Source organism: Schistocerca gregaria, chromosome X (genome assembly GCF_023897955.1).
Source record: "Schistocerca gregaria isolate iqSchGreg1 chromosome X, iqSchGreg1.2, whole genome shotgun sequence".
NCBI classification, from domain to species: domain Eukaryota; kingdom Metazoa; phylum Arthropoda; class Insecta; order Orthoptera; family Acrididae; genus Schistocerca; species Schistocerca gregaria.
In genome coordinates this window covers 200,496,009-200,520,923 of record NC_064931.1, presented here as the reverse complement: position 1 = coordinate 200,520,923, position 24,915 = coordinate 200,496,009, and the positions used below count along the sequence as shown (strand labels likewise).

The 24,915-nt window shown below is 36.9% G+C and overlaps 1 protein-coding gene across 8 annotated transcripts in view; it reads right to left on the bottom strand.

The window, feature by feature from the left end:
- The window catches only part of LOC126298358 (histone-arginine methyltransferase CARMER), a 93,729-nt gene extending 69,307 nt beyond the window's left edge, over nt 1-24,422 (bottom strand). For 4 of the 8 annotated variants that reach the window (XR_007552599.1, XM_049989657.1, XM_049989658.1 and 1 more), the window contains exons 1-3: nt 24,058-24,422; nt 14,237-14,368; nt 14,027-14,130 (exon numbers count right to left, since the gene is read on the bottom strand). Coding sequence is in view for 7 of the 8 variants with exons in the window: in XM_049989657.1 (XP_049845614.1) it covers nt 14,027-14,130; nt 14,237-14,368; nt 24,058-24,190 (369 nt within the window). In the remaining variant the exon portion in view is untranslated. The remainder of the gene's footprint in view (nt 1-14,026; nt 14,131-14,236; nt 14,369-24,057) is intronic. The other 4 variants (XM_049989654.1, XM_049989653.1, XM_049989656.1 and 1 more) reach the window with 2 other exon arrangements.
- Between the last annotated feature and the right edge of the window lie 493 nt (nt 24,423-24,915).

Genomic DNA, 24,915 nt, shown 5'->3' with positions numbered 1-24,915 from the left:
AAAAGAACTCCAGGAACAGTATCTGCAATGAAACACCAATGATTAATCAGCAACATTCATAATACTGATCATGACAAATGCAACTGTCACAAACCAGACCTATCCCCAAAATCTTAAGCTTCATGTAGCTAAGCTCATCCTGTCAATTTCTTATTACCAACCCACCTTCTATTCGGGAATCTTCCAAGTCATTTCATAAGGTGAGAAGCAGTTACCATCAGTCTGATGATCAGGCTACATGCCCAGCCAATAGCAATTTCAGGTATTTCCAACTCCTATAGTTGGAATTAGCCATTCTTTTGTCTCTCTGTACCTCCTCATCTCCATAATGCTCAACATAGGTAACTCCTTTGCATGTTGTACAATTCAGTTTTTGGATGGTTTACACGTATTGCACCCCAGCAAGAAAAGTGACAAGTCAAAAAATTGCATCTTTACTTTATGCCATTGAGAATTTCCTCTGAAGAAGCCCTATGTGCACAAAAAATATAATGAAACTTACAGCCAACAATACTTATTTGAAATTTAAAGGAAGTTTATACTGTTTCAATATAAGTTTTATATAATTATTTCTTCAGGTTGAGTTTTCTCAGGTATCACATTTTTGAGTTGTGTCACTGTGCTTATCTGGCTGTAAAAAGGACACCAGCTTATCATGGTATTTGACAATCAGTTCAGTATAGTGAAGTTTCATAACAGTCCTTACAGTAAAGTGACAAACAGGAAGGGTAGGGACTATGATAGCCACCAAAACAAGATACTTAGTTACCTTCAACACCAAGCTCAACATCTGGTAACACCATGTGCATTTTTGGGAATAAAGGTACCACAAAGATCAACATAACCTAATTCTAAGCTACACCTAATCTGCAAGCTCCCTTTCCTATTCCATCTGCAAATGTTACGTGGAATGGAAAACTATCAGTCAGCTCCTATACAAGAATGAAGTACTCTGATTTTCCATTCATGGTCATCTCAAATATTGTCTATGGATGACAGTAATATTCTACCTAGCCTCTTGAAACATGCACTCTGAAAGTTTTGAGTAAACCTATTTGTGATACACACCACCTCTCTGTAGTTTCTGCAACTGGAGTTTAATTATCACCTCTGTGACATTATTGCACATACTAAATGAACATGTAATGAAATGTTCTATTCTTCTTTGGATCTTTCATATCTCCTCTACTGATCTGACACGGTAAGGGTCCCTAATTGACGAGAATGCCCAAGAACTGGTCAAATGAACTTTAAGCTACTCTTTCATGGGTTCATTATGTATGTTTACTATTCTCCCAATGAATCACAGCCTGGCACTTAACTTTTCTTCAACCAGTTTTATGCAGTCATTCCACTTTATGCCACTGTAAATAGTTACTCCCCGATACTAATGGTTGTGGCGAAAGTCATTGGAACTATTTCCTCCCCCTTGCAGATACCAACCTGGTTGGAAAATGCAACATACAAAAGAGAGGATGAGATGAGAATGACATGTGTGGATACTGAACACGCGAACATTGCGACACACATTTAGAACAGTAGTGTACAGGACAATACTGGTTTCATGGCACAAAATGATTACAGAACAGCAGACACAGTTGACATGACGAAATGAGGTCTACATGCCTTCAGAGTAGTCTCCTACAATGTTCACTAAATGCTGCCAGCAATGTGGGAGGTGTCAATACCATTTACGTCACTTTTTGCCACACCATTTCTAAGTTGGATCATCAGTTGTTGCACAGCATTGGCAATGTCATAGTGTCACAAACAGCCAACCGGGTGTAGGGGAGCATCGCAGTTGCTGTCGCACACACACTGCTTTATGTGGTTTCATATTGTCATGCCATATGACAGCACTGCTGCACTGTCCCCAAGATTCAGACGTTTCTCCCGAATGCTACATTGTACTTGTAGCACTAAGGTGACCCTGTAGTACTCAATGCTCATTGCTCTGTCATGTGACATAGAAAGCATTACTCATGAGGGCTTCCACCCATTCACTGTGACATTCTCTTGCATTTCTCCCTCAGAGAATGGCTACTTTAATGTTCGTGCACTGCTCAAGATGAGTACTTCCATGTTCCACAAAGCTCACCACACAACTGACATCACAGTGCACTCTGTGCTATTACCAGCAATCACAGAGCTATCTGTTGTTGGAACACACACTATGTCTATATAGCCCCCACATGACAAATAGCAGTTTGTGATCCACTCACTTATCTGCAGGGGAGAGGGAAAAAAAGTAGTTGCAATTACCAACTTATAGCACGGTGGAATAATTGTAGGTCAACACTTCTGTTAATCAGTACAACGAAAAATTCGCAAAAGCTGAAAATTTCTCTTTGTTTTTATTCACACAATGACTAGTTTTGGACTGGGACCCATTTTCAAATCATCATAACATAAATCAAATTGGTATTTCCAAAAAATGCAAAAGCCATGCAGAAAATGTGAAAAACTAGAAGTTACAGCGTATACAGGCTATCTGTTTGAAAATAGATCCCTGCCCAAAACTGGTCATCAAATGAATAAAAAAAAAGTGAAATTTGCAACTTTGGCTGTCGTATTTACTCGAATCCAAGCCGCACTTTTTTTCCGGTTTTTGTAATCCAAAAAACGGCCTGCGGCTTAGAATCGAGTGCAAAGCAAGCGGAAGTTCTGAAAAATGTTGGTAGGTGCCGCCACAACTAACTTTTGCTGTCGAATATATGTAGCGCTACACAGGCATGCTTTGTAGGCACAAAGATAAATACTGGCGCCAAAACCTCTACGTCAGCAAATAAATTTAAAGGTGGAAGGCGAGCTTTTTTCTCCGCCCCGAGTATCAACTACTGCATTTTCATACATTATCCAACGAAGTAACTACAAATTCCGTATTGTTCATCTTCAAATGTAGCAGAATTTCAATGTACTACAAAAATCCGACTGGTGAGACTGTTTGGAATGAATGTCAATATGGCCAACTCAATGTTCTGAATTTTTTCCTACCTGTGAAAAGAGATGGTTGCTAATAGGAACCTGATGAAACGTGAATCACATCAGTATTCTCTTCACCAAAAGAATAATACGAATATAAACATTTTGTCATGTATTCTTTCGCGTTTGCTGCTGTCTCATTTAAATCCTGTCTGCCTAATAATCTACGAAACTAGAGTGAGGCAGCAGCAAACACGGAAGAATATACGTATCGTGTCATGTTTATATTCGTATTATTCTTATGCCTAATAGTGACAGTCAGAAACGAAGCACGGCAACTGACTAGATTTTTAAATCTAAGATGACTAATTTCTGTGCAGAATTTGATGTACTAAGGAAGCGGCCGCAAAGATTTTCAAACGGAGAAAAATTTTCGCCTAACTCTCGTTCAGACCATGTTATATCATACGCAGTCTATTATTTGGTTCTTGATGATCATTATCATAGAAAGCAGCAGTGTAAGTAACAGCTAATAGCAGCCTCTTGTCATTGTTTCGCTAATGAGAAGATTCCTCTCTCTCTCTCTCTCTCTCTCTCTCTCTCTCTCTCTCTCTATCTCTCTCTCTCTCTCTCTCTCTCTCTCTCTCAATTGTAAGCGGCGGTAGCGCGCACAAAAGCAAGCCATGCTGCGAACGGCAACAGGCTGTAAACACGCACTATCAGAATGAGACAAACAATGCATGACACAGTACAGTAATGCATTTTCAGCTTAGAGTGACGTAAACACCTATAACAAAGAGAACGGCACTTATCAGATCAAAGCAAAATAAGCAATCGATTCAAACCAGACGAAGCACATGAAAAAAGAAGGGTACCCGTATAAATACGGACGGAGCGCCTGACGCATAACAATGGCTGCCTGGTAAAGCTTAACTGCTAAGCTTACGACTCGAACCAAACTACTGTAACTGTATCGTCATTCATTCGACCTAAATTTGCTTCGATTTGGAGGTGCGGCCTAAAACTTCTCTCCCCCCATAATTTCGAGTCTCAAATTTCAGGTGCGGGTTAGATTCGGGAATTTTTTTTTCCTTTATTTCGAGTCATTTTTCAGGTGCAGCTTAGATTCTAGTAAATACGGTAGTTGCAATTATTTTTGCCCCAAACCTTGTATTACAGATTTTGTCAACAGAGAAATTTAACAATGAATCATTCTGCCTATTTATGCACAATATTTATTTATTTATATATTTATTTATTTAATCTCAGTGATAATGCATGTCAGGTCCCTCTTACATCGGACCAGGGTTTCAAACATACAGTACCTTTATTACATCATAGTTATCTAAGAATCTTTATATTTTTGTTGGGCGTAGAGAGGTGTTAATGCCTTCTTGTACAATGCAGTTATGTTCTCAGTACGATTTAAATTTTCCTCTATTATTATTCCTAGACTCTTCACTGAGGGAAAGAGATTGATATTTGTCCCATTTACGATTGAAGATGGTATGGATTCCAGATATTTGTGGCTAAAGAGCCTAGAATAACCCACCAGTACCACTCGCAGTCTTATCAATCCTCTGAATTATTGTGGTTTTATACACAGCGTAGAATTTTTGGCACATTAGAAAAAGAAATTCAGAAGAAAAGACACGTTTTAGAAATATCTGATGTGCAGCAGAATGTACGCTGCGTATTTTTGTATTACAAAAGTATACAGTGGAATTCCACCACCCAACACTGCATGTTACTTTCCAAATCATTGAAACAGATTGCAAAGTGCTTCTATAAGCCAGTCATAGCTCATGTCACGTGATGTCGGCAGCTGATGACAGCGGATATTCAGAGCATAGGGCATGTGATGTAGTCAGCCAACAGTATCACTGTTAAGTAGCACTAATACGCAAGCAGGGAAAGTTAATAGTTTAAATTAATATACATAATGTTGGTACAAGAAAAGCAAAGCTTTCACATATAATACTGGTCTCTAAAGTTAATAAGCATTTTATAATGCAACAGAATATAATTCACAAAGTACCAACACCAAATGCCTATTAGGCCTACTACAAGCAAAAAGCTTTGTTAGCAAATAGTTCCACATTTCATTCATACGCACCAGCTTCTCAAACATGAGATTGAAAAGCAGTGTTAAGAAATTTTTACATAAATTTGGAATTGTCTTATTCTTCCATAATTTGTGTGATGTCCCAGTTTCTTCTCCTTCCTTGTTCTAACAAACAATCTTGTCATCAATTCTGTAGCTATTCCTGCCATTGTCAAAATTTGTTCGCCGATTACCTTCACTAACTCTGCCAGAATCACCGGTTTAGACATCCTGCGATTACTCTCCGGTTAGGCGTTGTTACATGTTCAAACAACACTTTTCCGTGTTACTTCCAGAATAGAACTTAAACGGCTGCTAGCCAGGGACTGTACAACTGGTCCTTACTAGCGATCTGGCAAAAAAAAAAAAAAAATATCCTTTTCTTGGATACACCGAGAAGATAATACATAATCTTTCTCGCCTGTTATTCCTGTCAGTCATTTATTTCCATTTTGGTAGTCTGAATCTATGGATTTGGCTAGTAATTATAACAACGCTAATCATTCGCAAACCCAATCAGCCACATAATTAGACGGCAATTAGCATTAATCCGTTCGGCCTTACTCTGCTCAGCTCGTATAGTCCCGTCGCCTTTTGTCTGCAGAAAGTTTATTTATAGATGCAACAAGGATTCTCCTGATAGACATCAGGAACACTATGCACGCATTCAAAAATCAACAGTGAAGCACTTCAAAATCATGTGAATAATCGATAGACAAACGTGTGCTGGATGCTAGACGCTTTGTGAAACAAGTTTTTTTTCCTCAAGAATATGAATTTAATGCCCCCTTTTCCCAGTAGTATCTAGCTGCTTGCTGTGACTGCTTGCACAGCCAAAAGCTAAATTCCTGTATGCAGAAGCGGGAGAATCTACTGCTCAAACACGAATCAACTGCGCATGCGCATGAGCCCGCTCGTAACTGCTAAAATGAATCAAATGTAAACAGCTGTGACTTCACGCTCATAGGAGGCAAATTGTTGTAATGAAGCTCTGCATGGTCTTCCTAAAGCCTTTGACACATTTAGCTGTTGGCAGACGCTTGTGAGAGCACTGTGTGTGTCGTCGTAAATGGCGCATTTCCTTTGTATTTTTATTTTTTCTCTCGTTTATGTTTTATTGTTGAAGTATTATTCTGCAGTAGCGGGATACAGTAATATCCTTTGTTAGAGTACCGGTTCTTACCAGTCAAAATTACAAAAATTTAACTGTTAACTAAAACAATTAAAAATTTCCGGAATTCTAAAAAATTCCTGGGTTTTTCACAGTTTTCTCCCGGATGGAAAAAATTCCCGAGTTTCTCCCGGATCTCCCGATTGTCCCGGGTCATATACACCCTGTTTAACCCTATATCCTGCACCCATTTTGAAAATGCAAACACAGGTTTCTGTCAAGATTCTCAATGGCTGTCTTCAGGTTCACTGGCTTTGCACTTAGATACAGCTTGAAGTTATCAGCATACATTTGCTATATGCACCAGGATAAAACTGATAACGTAACTCGCATACAAGGAAAAGTGTATAGAGCCTAATACTGAACCCTGTGGGAAGTCAAATACTATCTGCATCCATTGTTACTATAGGGTGACCAACACGACACAATGCACTGCTGGAGATATGTCAGATATAAGTAAAACCACAACATTGCACTTTACGAGAAATTTAGACTGCTAAGTTTGGCAAGTAAAATATCGAACTCTACTATGTCTAACACTCTGCTGAAGTCCAAGAAGCACGTGGTAGTCACCTCTCCTGCATCGATGGCAAGCTTCAGGTCATCTGTTACCTTTATTAATACAGCACTGCAATGTTTACCAAAAGTTGATTCGTATTCATCTAGTATGTTGTTTGCAGTTAGGCAATTTGTTAGCAAGTCATGGACTATATATTCTAAGACCCTGGACAGTGTAAGAAGAATGCAAGTAGGTCAGTAGTCAGGGGATCCTGTGGCAATGTCATTTTTAGGTAGTGGCTTAACTAGTCCCTGTTTCCAGGCCTCAGGGGAAACGCTTGTGGTAAGGAGTCATAGAATATACCTGATATAGTGGCAAGTAGTGGGACAATAATAGGCTGCTTCATTTGAACTGGGATGCAATGTCCACCAGGGTCTGATCTGATATGTATGACTGCTTTTTGGATAGTACTATAGGTAACATGCTTTAGATAGAATTTTTCCATGGCTACAGTTTGTTACCCCATGAAGAAATCAATGAGTGTTTTGTTTGCAGCTCAATTGTAGCTGCAGATAATATGAAGCACCAGTTCAGTTCTTCGGCTAGGACAATGGGATCACTTCCAGCTTTTACTTTGCCTGTACCAATACCACACAGATTTTTCCACAGGACAGATGGTCTATTATTGCTGTATATTAGTGTACGGGTATGCCTTAGTTTTGCATTTCTCACAGCTTGACTGTGTGTTCTGCTTCTGCTTGTACTTGTAAGCAATACAATGTTGCACTTGCTATGTCCAATGTGCAGAATTTGGGACCGAGTTGTTTTAGCTCTTCAGTAAGTCAAGATGCACGTTTCGAACTTATTTTTTCAGTATTTAGACTAGCAGATTTGTCATACAACTGATTACGTATGTTAGTAAATCCATGAAGTATTTTTTTATCTCTGAGACAGGATTAGAAAACGTCCCTGAAACTATTTCTTGCACCTTAGCTACAAGCTGACATAAATTAATGTGTTTGAAGTCCAGGTATGTAGTTGTGGTTTCTATCTGGGACGTTCTAGCAAGTACATCATGAAAATTATGTCCTGGGCAGAGATGCCAGGTGCAAATATTTGAGAGGTACAAATTACTCTGGGGATTTTGTTGCAAATAGATCTACGAGAGTGTGACTACTTTTCGTATGATGGGTAGGGGCAAGCTGAGGTAGCAATACTTTTGAAGAAGAAAGCATCAACTCAATTTGTATAAAAAATTGAGTATCACCAACTATAATTACATGCTTATATGTTGATTCAAGAGTTGAATTAGCAGTTTCGAAGCAGGCTAACCTGTGTACTTTAGGAAGTTTATAGAAAACATATATCAGACACTTTCTGTTAAGAGATTTCATTTCCATGAACATATATTTCACTTGTTTATCTTAATTACTGTTGAATGTGTGTAGCACAGTAGGTGATAAAGCAAAGCATATGTACACCCCCGTATGCCATCCCCTTGTCTGTTACATCTGTCTTGTCTTATAAAGATGTAGCCATCTACATTTACTGAACTTGTGGGAATACTTGATTTGAGCCAGGTCGTGCGGGCGCACGCACACACACACACACACACACACACACACACACACACACACACACACACACACACACACACACACACACACACACACACACACGTGTTTGACACGTTCTGGTGATGACTGTGTGAGGATGCTGCTGTAGGAACACTTTTGACTCTGGGTCAGCACTGGTGAGAGAACAAAACAAGTTCTGAGGTCGGGGAATGCATGTTCCTGGAAGTGAAAGCAGAAGATATCTTCAGGGAGTTGGAAGATTTTGTGAGTAGGGCCAGTAGGGTTTGGAACAGTCCAGCAATCAAACAGCCAATTAGTGAAAGGATACTACACAATGTTCGTTTATGCTGGTGGTCAAATACCATCCTCTGCACATGCATCGAACCCCTGCTGGTTTTCCTGCACTGTGCAACTATTTTCTAGCTTTATTACTTCTCCATATGCAACAGGACGATCCACAGTCTACCAGAGCTCCAGACATTACCTAACAGATAATTTAAAGGGGCGTTGACACTCATATGAGTGACACCTAAAATTCCTTTACTCTTACTATTTTGCTTGTTGAGTTGTATCCGCTAAGTAGTCCTGAATTCAGTCACAAAGCTAGTCTGATAATCTGAACATACTTTGTTCACTAGGATGTAACGTGCAACTTCAAATTCCTTCCATGAATCTGGGCACTTAACTGCCATCTGCATTTCAAAGGTGATCTAAGTTTCACAACATTATTGATTGTGGTATTAACGCTGATTCCTAAACATGAGATTGCCTGCCTGAAAACAGGAATGACATGCATCTTTATCCAGCTACTTGCTACCCTCAATTGTTCCAACCACCTACAATAAACTGCCGTTACAAGGAGAAAAAATTTCTTCATACTATCTTCATAGAATTATACAGGTGTATCATCTGGTGTCAAGAAGTGTTTTCTATGATGAATTATGTTAGTTAATTTTCTACTTTACAATCACTTACCTCAATATCTCTAACTTCAGCATTTGTACAACATAAGGAATCTTGTTATGGATCTTTTGCAGTGAACATTTTGGGAAGATAAAATTAATCGTTTCAGCCTTCTATCACACTACTTCTCATTTTTTCACCTCAAATTCATTTAACATTTCTTGGATGGCCCTCTAACACTAATTTTGGATTTGTTTAGGTTTTCTGCATTCATCACAAAATTTCTTGCCAGACCTGCCCACAGCATATTGTAAGTTGCTTTTGAACTGTATACAATGCCTATCCACAGAATTGCCTGTAGAGGTGACCAAATGATGTCGAATGCTCAAATCATTTGTATTCTGTTACTTTTAACGCCTGCTAAGCAGAAATATTTCCCCTTTTTTTAATTTCCTTTAATGCATATATTCATTGATGCTACAACATTCTTATGTTCAACAAACTGTAAGCTCTCTTCATTTACAAGGATATCCAAGACATTATCCCCTCAAACTGATTCTTCAACTGCAGAAGCTGTTTTCAGAAAAGACATTCAGAAGGATTACATACAAATTCCTGATCGTGCACCTTATTGCAATAATTTAACTTTCCCAATCAATAGCTGGAAAGTTGCAATCTCCCATATAAAACATTAAAAATTACAAAATGTATCCAAAATATTTTCCTAGTTTGCTGTAAAACATTCAGCTATCAACCTTCATGGATAAAGCAACAGGAGGCTAACAAATAGCATATCTAGCTTCTCTGTGTTCTCAGTTTAATTCTTTAATTCATTGCAATTTTTGTGTTTGAGAGGTATAGTAATGTGTTTTGGTAATGGTAATGTGTACATTCATGCAATCATCATTCATTTGTTTTTGCATGGCCAGTAGCCAGTAACCACAGATCAGTCAGTTGAGAGCATCCACTGCTGAAGCACCATGAGACTATCAAGTCACATATTTGACTTTTTCTGTTTTTAATCATAGTTTAATTCTCAAGTTACTAGCAGGAGGTGCTTGCTGAGTGCAGATGCAAGAGGAGCTGGCTGCAGTTCGTAAACAGATGAAGATACTTATGACCATGTCAGCCACCTGCAGACTGCTGCCTCAGGATGTGACAGCAGCGGAGAAACTGGCACGTCACATGGGACATCTCTGGTGTCACTTGTTTCACCCACAGGCTCTGCCATCAAGGCACCTTCCTGCATACCCGACATGGGATCCACACTCTGCAGGGTGAGTGGTGGGTTGTTATGCGGTCGCATCACTCATCATAGAGTGTTGATGTGCACTCACCATCTGCCCTCGCACATTCACTCTGTGAGCGGGCAGGTGGCCACTCCTTCAGCAGGGTCTTAGCAGATACAGGGGGGCAGGGGGTTTACTAGTTATCGGGAGCTCCAATGTTAGGCACATTGTGGAGCCTCTTAGGGAAATAATGTCAAGGGCCAGAAAGAATTCCAATGTGCACTGTGTGTGTGTGCCAGGTGGCCATATCTGAGATGTGGGGGAGGCTGTACCTACGGCTATTAAGGGTTCAGGTTGCCTTAAGATTGAGTTGTTGCAAATGTTATCACCAATTATGCCTGTCACTTGGGTTCTGATAACATCCTCAAATTCTACTGGCAACTGGTGGAAGTGGTGAAAACTGCTGGCCTCACTTGCATGGTGCAAACAGAGCTCACATTTTGTAGCTATGTACCCATGGTCTATCAGGGTTCTTGGATTTGGAGCCAAGTTGGGGACCTCAACCAGAGGTTTCACTGATTCTGTGATGGTCATGGCTGTAGATTTCTGGGCCTGTGTTATAGCATGCAGAGTTGTAGGACTCCCCTTGATAGTTAAGAGGAGCACTACACAAAGGAAGCAGCTACTCGAGTAGTTTAGTACCTGCAGAGTACATATGAGGCTTTTTTTCCTTGGCCAGGCAGTAGTTTGAGGTTCTCTGCTGAATGTTTGTAAGTCAATATGTGGGGAGCAATATCAGATCACATACAAAGTAGACACACTTTGACTGTTGAAATTTTAACAGTGAGTTCTTTAAGTATTTGTAATTTCTGGCCCTTCAGAAAATTTCTTTTGCTCAAATTATTCTCAGGACTAATAACTGGCTGAAACACAAAATTAAAAGCTCAGAGATATTTAGCGATTCTTGGTATGTATATAGGACAGACAGATTAGATGCCATAGGAGTGTGAGTTCATTGCAGTTGACAAAAATATTGTCTCCAATGCAGTGAGATAGTGAAATCATCTGCAAGAATGTAAGTAAGTCTAGGTCAAATCAAGTTGATTGTTAGACAGTTTTACCAGCCACCTATTTATGCTGTGATAGTTGAGTATAATTAAAAAAGGCTACAGTCAGTAGCAAGTAAATAACCATGTCATTCAATACTAGTTGGAAGCGACTAACCTACTGTGTAGATATTGGAATGTCTATTGATTCACTTCAAGTGGCATGGGCTAAAAGTCTTGTGAAGCACTTCCGAACATGTTTTCCAAAAAACTACCTTGAACAACTAGTTAGACAACCCACACACAATGGAAATATATTAGACCTTGTAGCTACAAACAGGCCTGACCTTATCGACAGTGTCAGAAACACGGATTAGTGCTCATGATGATATTGCGATGACAGTTACTACCATTAATAGATCTGTCAAGGTGGTCAGGAGAGTGTTTATGCTTAAAAAAGCATAAGCAATTGTTAGACTCCCACTTAGGCAGTGAATGGACATCATTTAGCTCCAGCATGGAAGATAATACAGGGATTCTGGGCAAAGTTTAAACAGACTGTGAATCACACTCTGGAGATGTATGTGCCGAGTCAGTGGATTAAGGATGGAAAGGACCCACCACAGTCTAATAATCAGTTTCAGGGAACACTGAGGAAATAAAATATTGCACTCTTGGTTAAAAATAGTGCACAAATGCCAGCAGACAAAAGTTAGTAGAAGTTGAAGCGTCTGAAGATCAATGCACGCAGCATACAACAACCTCCACCATCATATCTTGCTCTTGCTGAGAACCCAAGACAATTCTGTCCGTACATAAAATCACTAAGTGGGTCAAAGGCTTCATTCGGTCACTCATCGAGCAGTCTACGGAGACTACAGAAGATTGCAAAAGGAAAGCTGAAGTTTTAAATTTCATATTTAAGAAATCATTCATGCAGGAGGATCATACTAACATACCATCATTTCACTGTCTTACAGACTCCCACATAAAGGACATCGAAATTTACATCTGTGACGCACAGAAGCAATTGAAAGATCTGAAGATATATGTTGCCAGGTCCACATGGAATCCCAATTCAGTTTTACTGACAGTATCCTGTGGATCTGGTCCCTGATTTAGCCTGTGTTTATCGTGAATTTCTCACCCAGCGAAAAGGTCTCATATCCTTAATGTCAGTATGCTACATAACTTTAACACAATCTGAGTTAGAATATAACAAACTTCCTTTAGACAGATAAACTTCTACCCACAAATCAGCATGGATTTAGGAAACACTGCTCATGCACAACTCAGTTTGCCCTTTTCTCACATGATATCTTACAAACCATGGATGGAGGGCCACGGGCAGATTCCATTCATCTAGATTTCTAGGAAGCATCCGACATGGTGCCCCACTGTAGACTGTTGATGGAGGTACAAGTATATGGGATCGGTTCCCAGATATGGGAGTAGTTCGACGAATTTTGAAGTAATAGAACCCAGTATGCAGTTCTTGACATCAAGTGTTCATCAGACAATATCATCATCAGAAGTGCCCCAGGGACAAATGACCTGATGAACAATTTATAGTTACTTGCTGATGGCAATGTGATATATGGGAAGGTGTCATCATTGAGTGACTGTAGGAATAGAAAAGATTACTTAGACAAAATTTCTAGTTGTTGTGATGAATGGCAGCTTGTTCTAAATGTAGAAGAATGGAAGTTAATAAGGATAAGTAGAAAAAAGCCTTGTAACACTTTACTATAACATTAGTAGTGAGCTGCCTGAAAGTCTCATCAATTATTTTATTTTTATTTTTATTTATATTTATATTTAGGTGTAATGTTGCAAAGTGATACAAAATGGGATGAGCACACCAGGATTTCATTCACACAATAATAATCAAGTATACTTATTGCAAGACACTGCTTAACATTTCAAATAATGACCTTAGACTTTCATGGGCAACAATTAAGATGTACCAACATAATCTGTCTGCTCACTAAGTTTCATGATCCACTAAGATTCATGATCAAGCCATGGTGTTTATTCAAAATAAATAAAAGGTATACTGAAAGATAATATATACTGTGCTCCACATCTTTTACTGTAGTTCGAAGTAAGGCTGCTCCTCACCATGGTCTTAACAGGTCAACTGGATGGCCACAGTGCTTTTATCTTCAGTGTTATGGTCATGCTTATACTCATTAAACCACAATAAAATAATTATCACTGCTTGTGCTCAGTCCCCATGGATTTCATCCAAATCACTTTTTAATACTGTTTCTTCTGCATTTCACAGGATTTGCTAAAATGATCATTTCATAAGGCTATCAAATGATAACTGCCAGACATCTGACTCAAGCTTACTCTATGAACTCTACAAAGATCTTGTTTATAAAAAAAGATGCCGTCTGGCATTTTACAAACCATGGAATTGGTCATCAACTTCACTGATCCATTCCTGCCACCATAATGAAAGTTTCTTCACAAATCACAACATTCAGATTATGTGCTCGGTGCCACTCTTGGAAGTACTTTAACACAATGCTACTGATTATTTCAATGTATTTGGTATAAAAAATTTCACCTGGAAATACTGCATGGCTGAAGAGTCTTCAGTGCGATCTGTAAAAACTGACGAATCCTTTCCAAGTTTTACTTTGCTTACAGCTTCATGAAATGCTCTAGCATCTGAAGAAAGAGAGAATAAAATCAAAGGATTAAGTCAACAAACTGGACTGACATGGCAGAACAGGAGCAGTAAACAATAAAATTGCATTGATGCAGAACTTCATACCTGCTACACTCTGAAATCTGAATAGGAGGCTCTCTGTATCAAAAGTGAATACATAACCTTGTGGTCCCACTCTAGCACATTCAGTTGCCCTCGAAATGGGATATTCACCAATGCTGTCGTAAGTACTCTCATCTGAAATTAAAAAAAAAAGAAAAAACTCTTTGAAAATATACAAGGCAGTTTATAAATGAAAAAAATACTTAAAGCTTTTTGTTATCGAAAGATACGTGTTACGCACAAACCAAACCCTAGAACATATGATATTTACAAACTGAAGTGGGTTTTCTAATGCTATGATTTGCCTCAGACTGATGATAAATGTCCTGCACCAGAACTCAACATTGAAATTTTGATTTCCAAAAGTTTCCTACCATGTAATTAAAAAAAAATTAACCTGGAATTTTTAAGAAATTAAAAAAGTCTGACACAAACTTTAACAATGTCCTTCATACCAATTTGATCAGTGTAGAGTCAGCTGTAGTATTCAGCACATTTGTGAAACTTTCTCATTCAACTATGAACTACACTGTTTGAAATCAATATATTATTCACAGCACATCTCATAAAGGTATAAACATACTAAGAACAGGTTAGGCAGGCTTCTACAGGTTCTTGAATATATACCACAAATAATTCATACCATATGCTTTTGTTACTAGGAAACTTTGCTTGATGAGTTCCTGAGAAAAATGTACCATGTGACATTAATGAAAGTGACAAGGAGTCTTGTATGTATGGGTCCACAACTGCTGTGAATTTCCTGTGTAGGTTGTTTTATTTTGAAATAATCACTATTTTTTTGAGTTAGCTGTTAGCTAATTCCCCCCTCCCCTTGAATATTTTAGAGCAACCTCTTATTTTCATCACAGTGGAAAATTGTACGGATATAGCATCATATAATCAAACCATCAGTGTAGATGAAAAAACATTTGACGGTGTCCTTAATGGATCCACGTAACCATTGTAGTTGTGGGCATAACTACCTCATATGTCAAGCCCATACGTAAAAAAGAGAAAATTTGACTTCAATGCGAGTTTTGTCACTGTAGCTGCATACAAAACATTAAAATAGTTCCATGTAAGATTTAAACTGAGATTACACGTTGTAAAAATGACCTGAAGTCCTGGTAGAGGCATGCAACCATCACAACAGTAACTATGAAAGTGAGTTTACAAATGCTGGTAAGTTGCATAAGTAAAACAGATATAGATCATATGAAAGATTCATGTCATCCACCAGTTCAAAAGAGTGCAGTATTGTACTGTGCTGGTGAAAATGAATTAACTTTGTTTTATTGAAAAATAATTATTTTAATTAACTTTGCATTGGATGTGATGCCCCCTACTGAAACTATGATCATGCCCAATATGGTTCTATATGACAACGTAAGTGGTGCGTCTTTTATACTGTACTGTACAAGTGACCTTGCACGTAAGTACTAATTGAGCTTTTATTATTTTATATTCATATTTGTATTTTACACATTATCAGAAGAGCTGCCCTGTACCGATACAAGCTTATGTTATGGCTCCGTTAGCAGTGCCTTGACAATGTAACTGTATTCAGCTATTGGTTAAGCCTATTTCTTGTATATGACTTGTTTTAATTGACATTTGTACAGACATTATTCAGCGTACTTGATAATGCATGTAATGATCTTTGATGGTATGTATTCATGTTCTTCAAAAATTGTGTACAATTAATTTCATTTGAGATTTATATAATCTCAATTATTCGGTTACCTGTCACCAGGTCATCTGGTGACGGACTATGCTCAAAACACGTCATGAGCACAAGAAAGGATTCAGTACCATCTTGATCTATATATCTTATGTGACTTAGAAGCACTTTTAAATTCACTTTCATTGAAATTACACACGGATGCTGCCACATGTCTTCCCCAAACTGATGTGTGGAATATATGATACTATATGCTTAAAACTAATGTTAGGAAAGGAACAGAGGTAGCTTGAAAATGTCCAAGGGATTAAATTAGCTAATTGCTAAACCATGAAATACTGATTATTTCAAACTGAAGCAGTCTATGCAGGAAAATGACTTCTCTCAGGGAATTCACAGCAGCTGTGTGCCCATAGATGAGAATAAGTATTTCACATTTTACATTTATATATTTCGTATGGAAAGTGTAACTTCTACAAAACTGCACACAGGATCTGACTGTTTCACCAAGTTCATGCAACTTCATACAAATAATTAAGATTCACAGAACAATTGTTCCAACTATATATATATATATATATATGTGTGTGTGTGTGTGTGTGTGTGTGTGTGTGTGTGTGTGTGATCCACACATGTACCAAATCTAGTTGCAAAATTTTTAAATTACTTCATAAACTTTGGCCAATCAGAAGTACAATATGATACTTTTAACTAAATCAAAATGCTGGCTTTCTTTGTAGATAAGAAGTGCTACCCATATTTTAGCCCAAAACACAAGAAAATTAAAAAAATGCTCACCAACTTTTTTTTCCCCAGCACTTGGCAACATCTGAAATCAATACTGAATGTCAGCACTTCTGTTTTGCTTGCTGTGCTATATGAATTCTACAAAAATGAATGATGCACTTTCTATACTGTGCAATACACAACACGGGGCTAGTATTGAGAAGCTGCGGTGGCTGAACATACTGATACTGAACGTCAGTGTGCAAACAAGAATAGAACAGGAAACTGATAATATTTTACTTTACAATATTTTCTGAAATATAGGTTGTGTCGAGACTGATCTGCAGCATTGGCCTAGGTTAAATTTAAATTGACTTACTAAACAAATGCAAGAGCGTGAGAATCACCATAATTTTACACCTATTGGATTTCAATGGATGTTTCCTGTTTGCCATTTTCACAACTTCATAGGCAAAAATAGATAGGTGATATCAGAAGGTGTGTCACCAGGTTCAATATTTCTAAGAACCTAATTCATTTGCAGTTACAAGAAACAAGTATTCATTACGTCTGAATGTCCATTTCTATCTTCATTTGTGTTCAACATAAAGGTAACATCTCTGTTTCTCACGTTAGCACAATTACAATAGCAAAGTGCAGCTTAACCCTCAACAGCACTGTGTCGCAACTTTTCTCTACCACTATCCATATCCTTCTGATACAAATACGAAATTTATGCATACAAATTTCTCAGTAACAGTATGAGCTGACAAGCAGATTTCACCTAAACACATGAAAGATTTTCTGTTAAATTAGGAATATAAGTTGTGAACCAGAATGTCGATCACTGAGTAAAGAACAAATATTGTCACATACTTCACAAGGAATTTTTATCTTCTGTCTCGCTACACAGTCTGTCAATAAATTTGCTGGTTGCTGAAGTAGCATGGTACACGCCACTTTGTTAAAAGTAGTGTCAGGCTCATATTTCTGCAAACATGAAATGTGTGGCCAGAAATTTATTCCACATCCTGCAAGCAGTTTATGATACTAATGAATAATCTCACTTAACAGAGCAGCTAATCCAATCTGTGAAAATACACAACTGAAAAAAAGATTCCACCAGCCCAGGTGTGTTTCCTATTTTGGAGATCTAAATTGCCTTTAGTGTCAAACATCCTCATACAACTTCATGCCAGTTTAATAAAGAACAAATCAAGATTATGTACACAAGTGTGTAATGGCCCAGTTCAAATGAGAGCAGCTTTTGTTTTGCAGACCTGTAGCCCTCCAACTTCCATGTGATTGGTTTGCTAAAAAAACATCTCAGGGGGAAGCACAGCAGCTCTAATGACAAACTGGAGGACAACAATGAATAACTGGCTCCTGTCACGGCTGCAGAAAATCTGTAAGAAGGAAATCCTCCTGCTCATTAAAAAAATGAGATGGCTGTGCTCAGGGCTCTGGCAACTACTTTTGAATAAAGACTTCAATGTTACCCACATAGTTGTTTCTTATCTTATTCTGAACACCCCTTACCCTACTATCACTAGAGGCTTCAAATTTTTTTTCTGCCCTTTTTCAACAGTTTTCAATACATTGGGACCAAGTGATGGGAAAGAAGATGAATTAATGCGCTGACAGATAATTTTACATTATCAGAAAGTAGGCCATGACAGTAATATTTTTGTTGATACAAATCAAAATGATACCCAGAATATACTAGTGAAACATTTTTCACAGAAAATTTGAGGTTAAAATACTGAGTGTAAATTATTAAGGGAAGAGTCAGCAGTGGATATGAACATGTCAGAACTTATTGACTGCCACCCGTGTAAAAAAAGAAATGTAGATGATTGAAGAGAGTCAAAAGCACAAGGAATATCTGTGATAAAATTCAGAAAAACAACAACGATGTTGTCATCACAGCTAAAAAAAATTTATCAGGTTTGAGATGTTATTGCTTCATTGATTTCCAAAATAGCTAGTAGTGTGTTACTCACTTGTGACTACTGAAAAAAAAAGATATAGTATTCAACCTATGTCTGATCACCCTATTGAGATTAATGTAACTTTATTTAGGCAAATAAAAGCTACAACTTTAAAACTGCCACATCCAATTTCAAGAGGAAGTATTCAAAATGAATACTGAATACATCCGATTCATATAGCGATCTGAAATTTAATTTAATCAGCTCAGGTGTTTATTAGCTATGACACTGTATAAAATACCGAAGAGTGAAAGGACATGCTAGAGGTAGACAGAATTAAAAAGGTTGTTGAATGGTGAATGCAATAATACACTATAGGGAACTAAAGAAGTAAGACAGATTAGTAAAATTCCTTAAGTGAAGCACAATGAGGAATTCAGATGGCACAGATAATAACAAAAGGTTTTAAAAACCACAGTGATTTAAAACACAAGAATACAAACAGAGAAACACTTTTCTACAGAAGTTTCAAGGACAAATCTTAATGTAGCAGGCAAACATTTGCTTCAAAAGATGAAACTGATCAAACATGTTGAATACCATGACAACAGTCACGTACCACAAATGTGTTTTAAGGACCTTGTAAATGACCAAACAATTTGTCAAATTTTACTATAGTTGCCAAAATTTGACTGTGTACAGTGCTGTTTGATGTGTGTGCCAAAAATTCTGACTGACAGAAAATTTGACAATATGGCAAACCTTGTTAGTGCTGATTTTTCACTGTATAAACTTTGTGAAATTTGTTTTATTACAATTTATTGCAGTGTATCATGACTTTCCACAGCCATAGAAATTACAATCAAGGATAAAAACAAAATAGCACTGGTAAGTACCAAAATGGTAGAGGTATTACCTTTCCCCGTGCATATTATGCAGGAAGAGGTTAAGAAGAATATCAATATTCTATGTACAGCATACAAAGAGGAGTGCAATAAAAATAGAAAAATTTAAGTTCTCTGGTTCTTAAACGGATCATGTAGGCTATATGTTCCCACACTGCCATATCTTAATGAACTGTCTTTGGAGGACCTAGCAGAGGAGAATGAATTTTCGCATACTTGTGTATTATTCTTCAATGTGAGGGCGAAGTAACTCTAAACAAATCATTAAAATTTTCACTGTATAATTGCAGAAAATTGATGCAATCAACAGGTTCCAAGAGTAACATTCCCTTTAACAGGTTTTAATGAGTGGAGATGCTTTATCATTACTACATTACATTGCACTGCATTAAAACTTGTTCCATACATCATGAATACAACACTTCGTAATAATGTGAAAGTCAATTTAACATAAGGTTTCTTTATGTTATGTAATTTTTAATTAATAACTAAAAATATATCTATTCAGTAGGAGTAGTTGCCATTCTGTAATTATTTTAATTGTTTTTTAAATGCTATCTATCAGACTTTTAATGCTATTTGGTAAAGGACCAAAGACTTTTGTGGCAGCATAATTCAACCCCTGTGCCAAAGTCAGATTTAAACTAGAATAGTAAAGCTTATTATCCTCTCTTCTAGTCTTGCAGCTATGCAATTAGCTATTGTTTTTGAATTGGGCTGGGTTATTAGTACCCAATTTCTTAAGTGAATATGTATTGTGAAGGTACTGTGAATATACCAATTCCTTAAATAAATAAATATCTGCATGGTGATCTCCAGTGGACTCCAACTATTATTCCGATTACACACTTTTGTGGAATGAATACTTTCCTTCTCAATGATGAATTATCCCAAAATACGTCATATGAAAGTGAATTACAACAGGCAGAATATGCTAATTTACTGATATGGTTATCACCAAAATTTGCAGTAACCCTTATAGAATAAATAGCTGAACTCAATTCAGCAGATCATGAATGTGTTTCTTCCAATTCAATTTCTTAACAGTGCACAAAACTGGAAAGTTTTAACATTCTGCTTTCCCAACATACTTCTGTTCAAAGTCTATATTTAACAATAGTGCTATGCTATTTACAGTACACATCTGTGCATACTGTGTTTTCTCAAAATTTAGTGGGAATCCATTTGCAGAGAACCACTTAATTTTGTGAAAGACATTTAGTTTCCTTAGTTAATTCTTGTTTGCTGAGTGGGATTACTGTACTGGTATCATCAGCAAAAAGAACTAACTTTGCATCCTCATGAATATAGAGTAGCAAGCTATTAATATATATTGTGGACAATAAGGGACAAGACTGAACGTTGTAGGACACTGTTCTTGATACTTCCCCACTTAGGTTGGTTGGTTTTTGTAGACAATCTGTATAGTTAATTTCAATCTTCTTCATTCTTCAAGTTTAATTCATATTCAACACTCTGTGAACTGTACCACTCATACCACAATAGGTAAGCTATCTAGAAGATTTCCACAATTCACACAGTGATCACAAAAAACCAATGGGTGATGTTCAGTTGTCAAAAGCCTTTAATATTTGTTCATTGAAAGCATATATAGCAATTTCTGTTGTAAAGCCACCTTGAAAACCAAACTAACATTCTGTTAGTACTTCATTTTTACAAACCTGCATTTGTAGCCATTACCCCCTAGTGTCAAAATACAGCACACTCAAACAGTAACTGCTTCAAAAGTCAGAATAAACTGACAAATGCTGTATGTATGTATGCACATATGTATGCATGTGTACGAACTATGACACATTCATGACTAAACAACATAATATTCAAAATCTTCTCAAATATAACAAAATTTTTAATACTCTGCAATTTTTTTGAGTATAGAATAAAACAGTATAATACATTCACATCAACACAGTTTATTCAACAAAGTCCCAAAATGGAAAAGTAGTATATAACATTATGAACACTCTGAACTAAAGATACGTTGCAGATTTAATTTTCCGCTTATTAACAACAAAATAAAGCCAGCAATGACCAAACGAAATATTTCTACAAGTGTGATATTTTAGTCATAGTCATGAATTGTACAATAGAATGAACTGTCACAAGTGAAGATTCAGATGTAAACATAGGAAGTCAACCATGATTACATGTAGGGAAAACTACTGAAATAGCCACATCATTATCAGCAGAATTTCTATAGGATATGTAAATTTAAATTTGTTGAATGCTTTCAATTAGCCAATGTTTAAGTTTATTAGCATTCAGATATTTGATGGTCTACGGCAGTTTATTTTGCAGTAAATATTTTTATCAAGTCTGAACACATTTAAGTGACTATATAATTACTACTACTTTATTGAGTAAAACAAATAATATATTCTAATGTAACAAATAATGTATTACCTCTAAAAGATCCATAAATAATTTCCTGAAAATATAGTGGGAGTCTGAGGAAACATTAAGTGCTTCACTCTAAAAATGAAATAGAAGAAACCACACACTGCCATTTTCATGTACTAAAATATATTTTGGGCCTCATGTTTAATGTGACTTGTTTATTTAATTAATATATCCACCACTCGGCATTTGCACACTATACCACGACAATATCAATGTTTATTGAATATACAAGTCTCAAAAATTACTTAGCAATTTAGATGAGAACAGTTTTTGAATTCAAGTGTGTGAACCAGTTTTACAGACTTTTTTATTTTATTTTTCCAAGGCATTTCGCGAGACATAATGTGTCAATGAAGGTAATATATTACATAGATTTGTATCTGTACATTCGTAACTATTGTTTTCTTAAGTCAAATTGTTGATATACCACTCTTTGCAGTTGTTATATTTATTTACAGACTATCTTGAGTTATACCTGCACATTTTTTCTTTCCTATACAAAACTACATTTCCTGTCAAAAATTTTTTTTGGGCGCCCATGACATTTGCACCACAAAACAATTAGAAGGAATTAAACAACAGTTTTTTTTTTAGCTGTTCATATTTTACTCAAAAGTTTCACATTCAAACTAGGTATTACATAACTTGCGGTACTCCCCATTTTGTAATTACAGTTTGCATACAACAAATGTTGCTTACAAAGGTTACATCTGCAATATGCATAGATGTACAGGGCATGTTACTGGGTAGCTCATTTACAAAGTATTATAAATACTAGTGCCCAAACACTGTTCCTTTAAGAACAGTAAGAGTAACATTCAAGAACTGACTTCATTATTTAGTTTAGTTTCTGCATTTTCCAAATATCACCTACACAACAACCCACCATGATGTGGAACGTGTCATAGGTTTACAAACAGTTATCACTTCTCTGTGAAAACTCTGCTACATCATGGTTATTTACAGAGCTGGAATTTAGTAATCTTAATCTGCAACAAAATTTAATAAATGTAACCCACTCATGTAAACACAACTTTTTTCTTGTTTATGTGTTTTGACCCAAATGTAAAGGATGGAAAAGGAAACTGGCAATGCCCTGTTTTAATGGTACTATCCGAGCATTTGCCTGGAGCGATTTAAGGAAATCACAGAAGACATCTGGCCGGCCATTTGCAGATTTCAACTGCCATCCTCCCAAATGTGAGTCCAGTGTTCTAACCATTGGGCCATCTCATTAGGTGTAAAGTGGGCACACGTTTGTTTCCAAATGAGACACACACAGTATACCATTGACATTATCTGTGCAAACATTTTTATTGCACTACAGACACAAAAATAAATAGGAATCAGGAATTACTCTATAATGAGCAACAGGAGACCAACATCACTTGTACCAAACTATTCAGAAAATATCCGTGAACAACCCAGTGTTCAGACATGGACAAGATCAAAATATTCCTCTAAGTGCTAGTTCATTACTATGAAACTGCAACTATGCTACAGGAGATCCCTCGCATATCCAAAATACGAATAGGCCAAACATCAGCCACTTCATACGTAAAGAAAAGGTGCTGACAATTACACTTCTTTCATCCAAAATCTGAAACGAAAGTCATTCAATAAACAAGTCGCTGAAGACGCGCTCTGACGTTTCTCGCCTCTGGTATTACCAAGCAACAGTCAAAATACTGTTTCGCAAAAATCAGAGTTAATCATATGTAGTCAATGTTGTTGTTAGTACCTATACACTACAGCTGTTCACGACCAATAGTGATCACTTCAAGCCGACGCTGTTCAAACTAGAACTTTCCTTTTTAACAAAGAAATTTGTAATGCGCTCAGAATGTTCAGTTTTACATACGAAATATTTTCCACAGTACAATGACCTTAAATGTTTAATCTCAAATTTTTCTAAGAAATTTCGATAAAAGTAAGTTTGCTTGGTTTGTACCGGTATCCAAGTCTCAGAATGAGTTTCAGTGACTACTTGAGAAATAAATGAGTTGCGATGACTAAGAACGTCCTTATGCATAACTAGGTGAATAACTGAACAAAACTGGTCTTTTTTCCTATACTTTTCTCTTCGAAAAGACGCGTCGGATACACACAATGAGATGTTTGGTACAAGAGAATTTAAAGAGAAATAAGACTGATTACCTTTCCGAATTTTTGCGCTGAGGCCCTGGGGATCATAGTCTAGCGTAACAACCACCGAATGTTCATATTTTGGCACAAATTCACACGTAGTAGTAGCGCACAAGACATTCACCCTGCGAAATATCTGCGCCATTTTTCGTATTAGATAAGATAGCGTGACACTAAGCTTATGCCTACAAGCTCGAAGCAGTGCAAAGAACTTCAAATACAATGCTGCAATGATGAACTTGACCACAGTAAATTATCCGCATATTTACGATACGATCTCAGATACTGACCTATAGACATGGAGGTATAATAGTAATTCTACCTCCATGTCTATAGGTCACTCCTATTTGATCAATTTGTTTGCAGCATTAAGTGCTAGGGGCCAACTGGAAGAGGCCACATAACTGCTGTATACAGTATTACAAGAATTCCGACGTAAGTCAGATGCATTCTTCTTTACTTATTTGTTTACCTCGAATACTTTATTATTTTGGCGGTGTTATTGAATATTTTTGAATGTAAACAAACAATAAAAAGAAACAGAAACAAGGCATTTGCAGAAAAAACGTTTTCAGCATGTAAGAAAAACCAAAAATATGTTAAGGAATCAAATTTATTTATAGGCAATAAAATTCGCAAACTTAAAAAAACAACGTACTTTATATCTTCTCAGTGTCCATTATGATAATAAATTTTATTAAGACACGTTACATGTATAAAAGAACTTATCTCTCTTCGATGTAGGCTTATGCTTTCAGAAACAGACCGTACACTTGATGGCCCAACAAATTCTTATCACTGTATTTAGTCACGGCAACATTTTTATAAACGCTTATCATCTCACGTTCAGCCTATAATCTATACACGAAT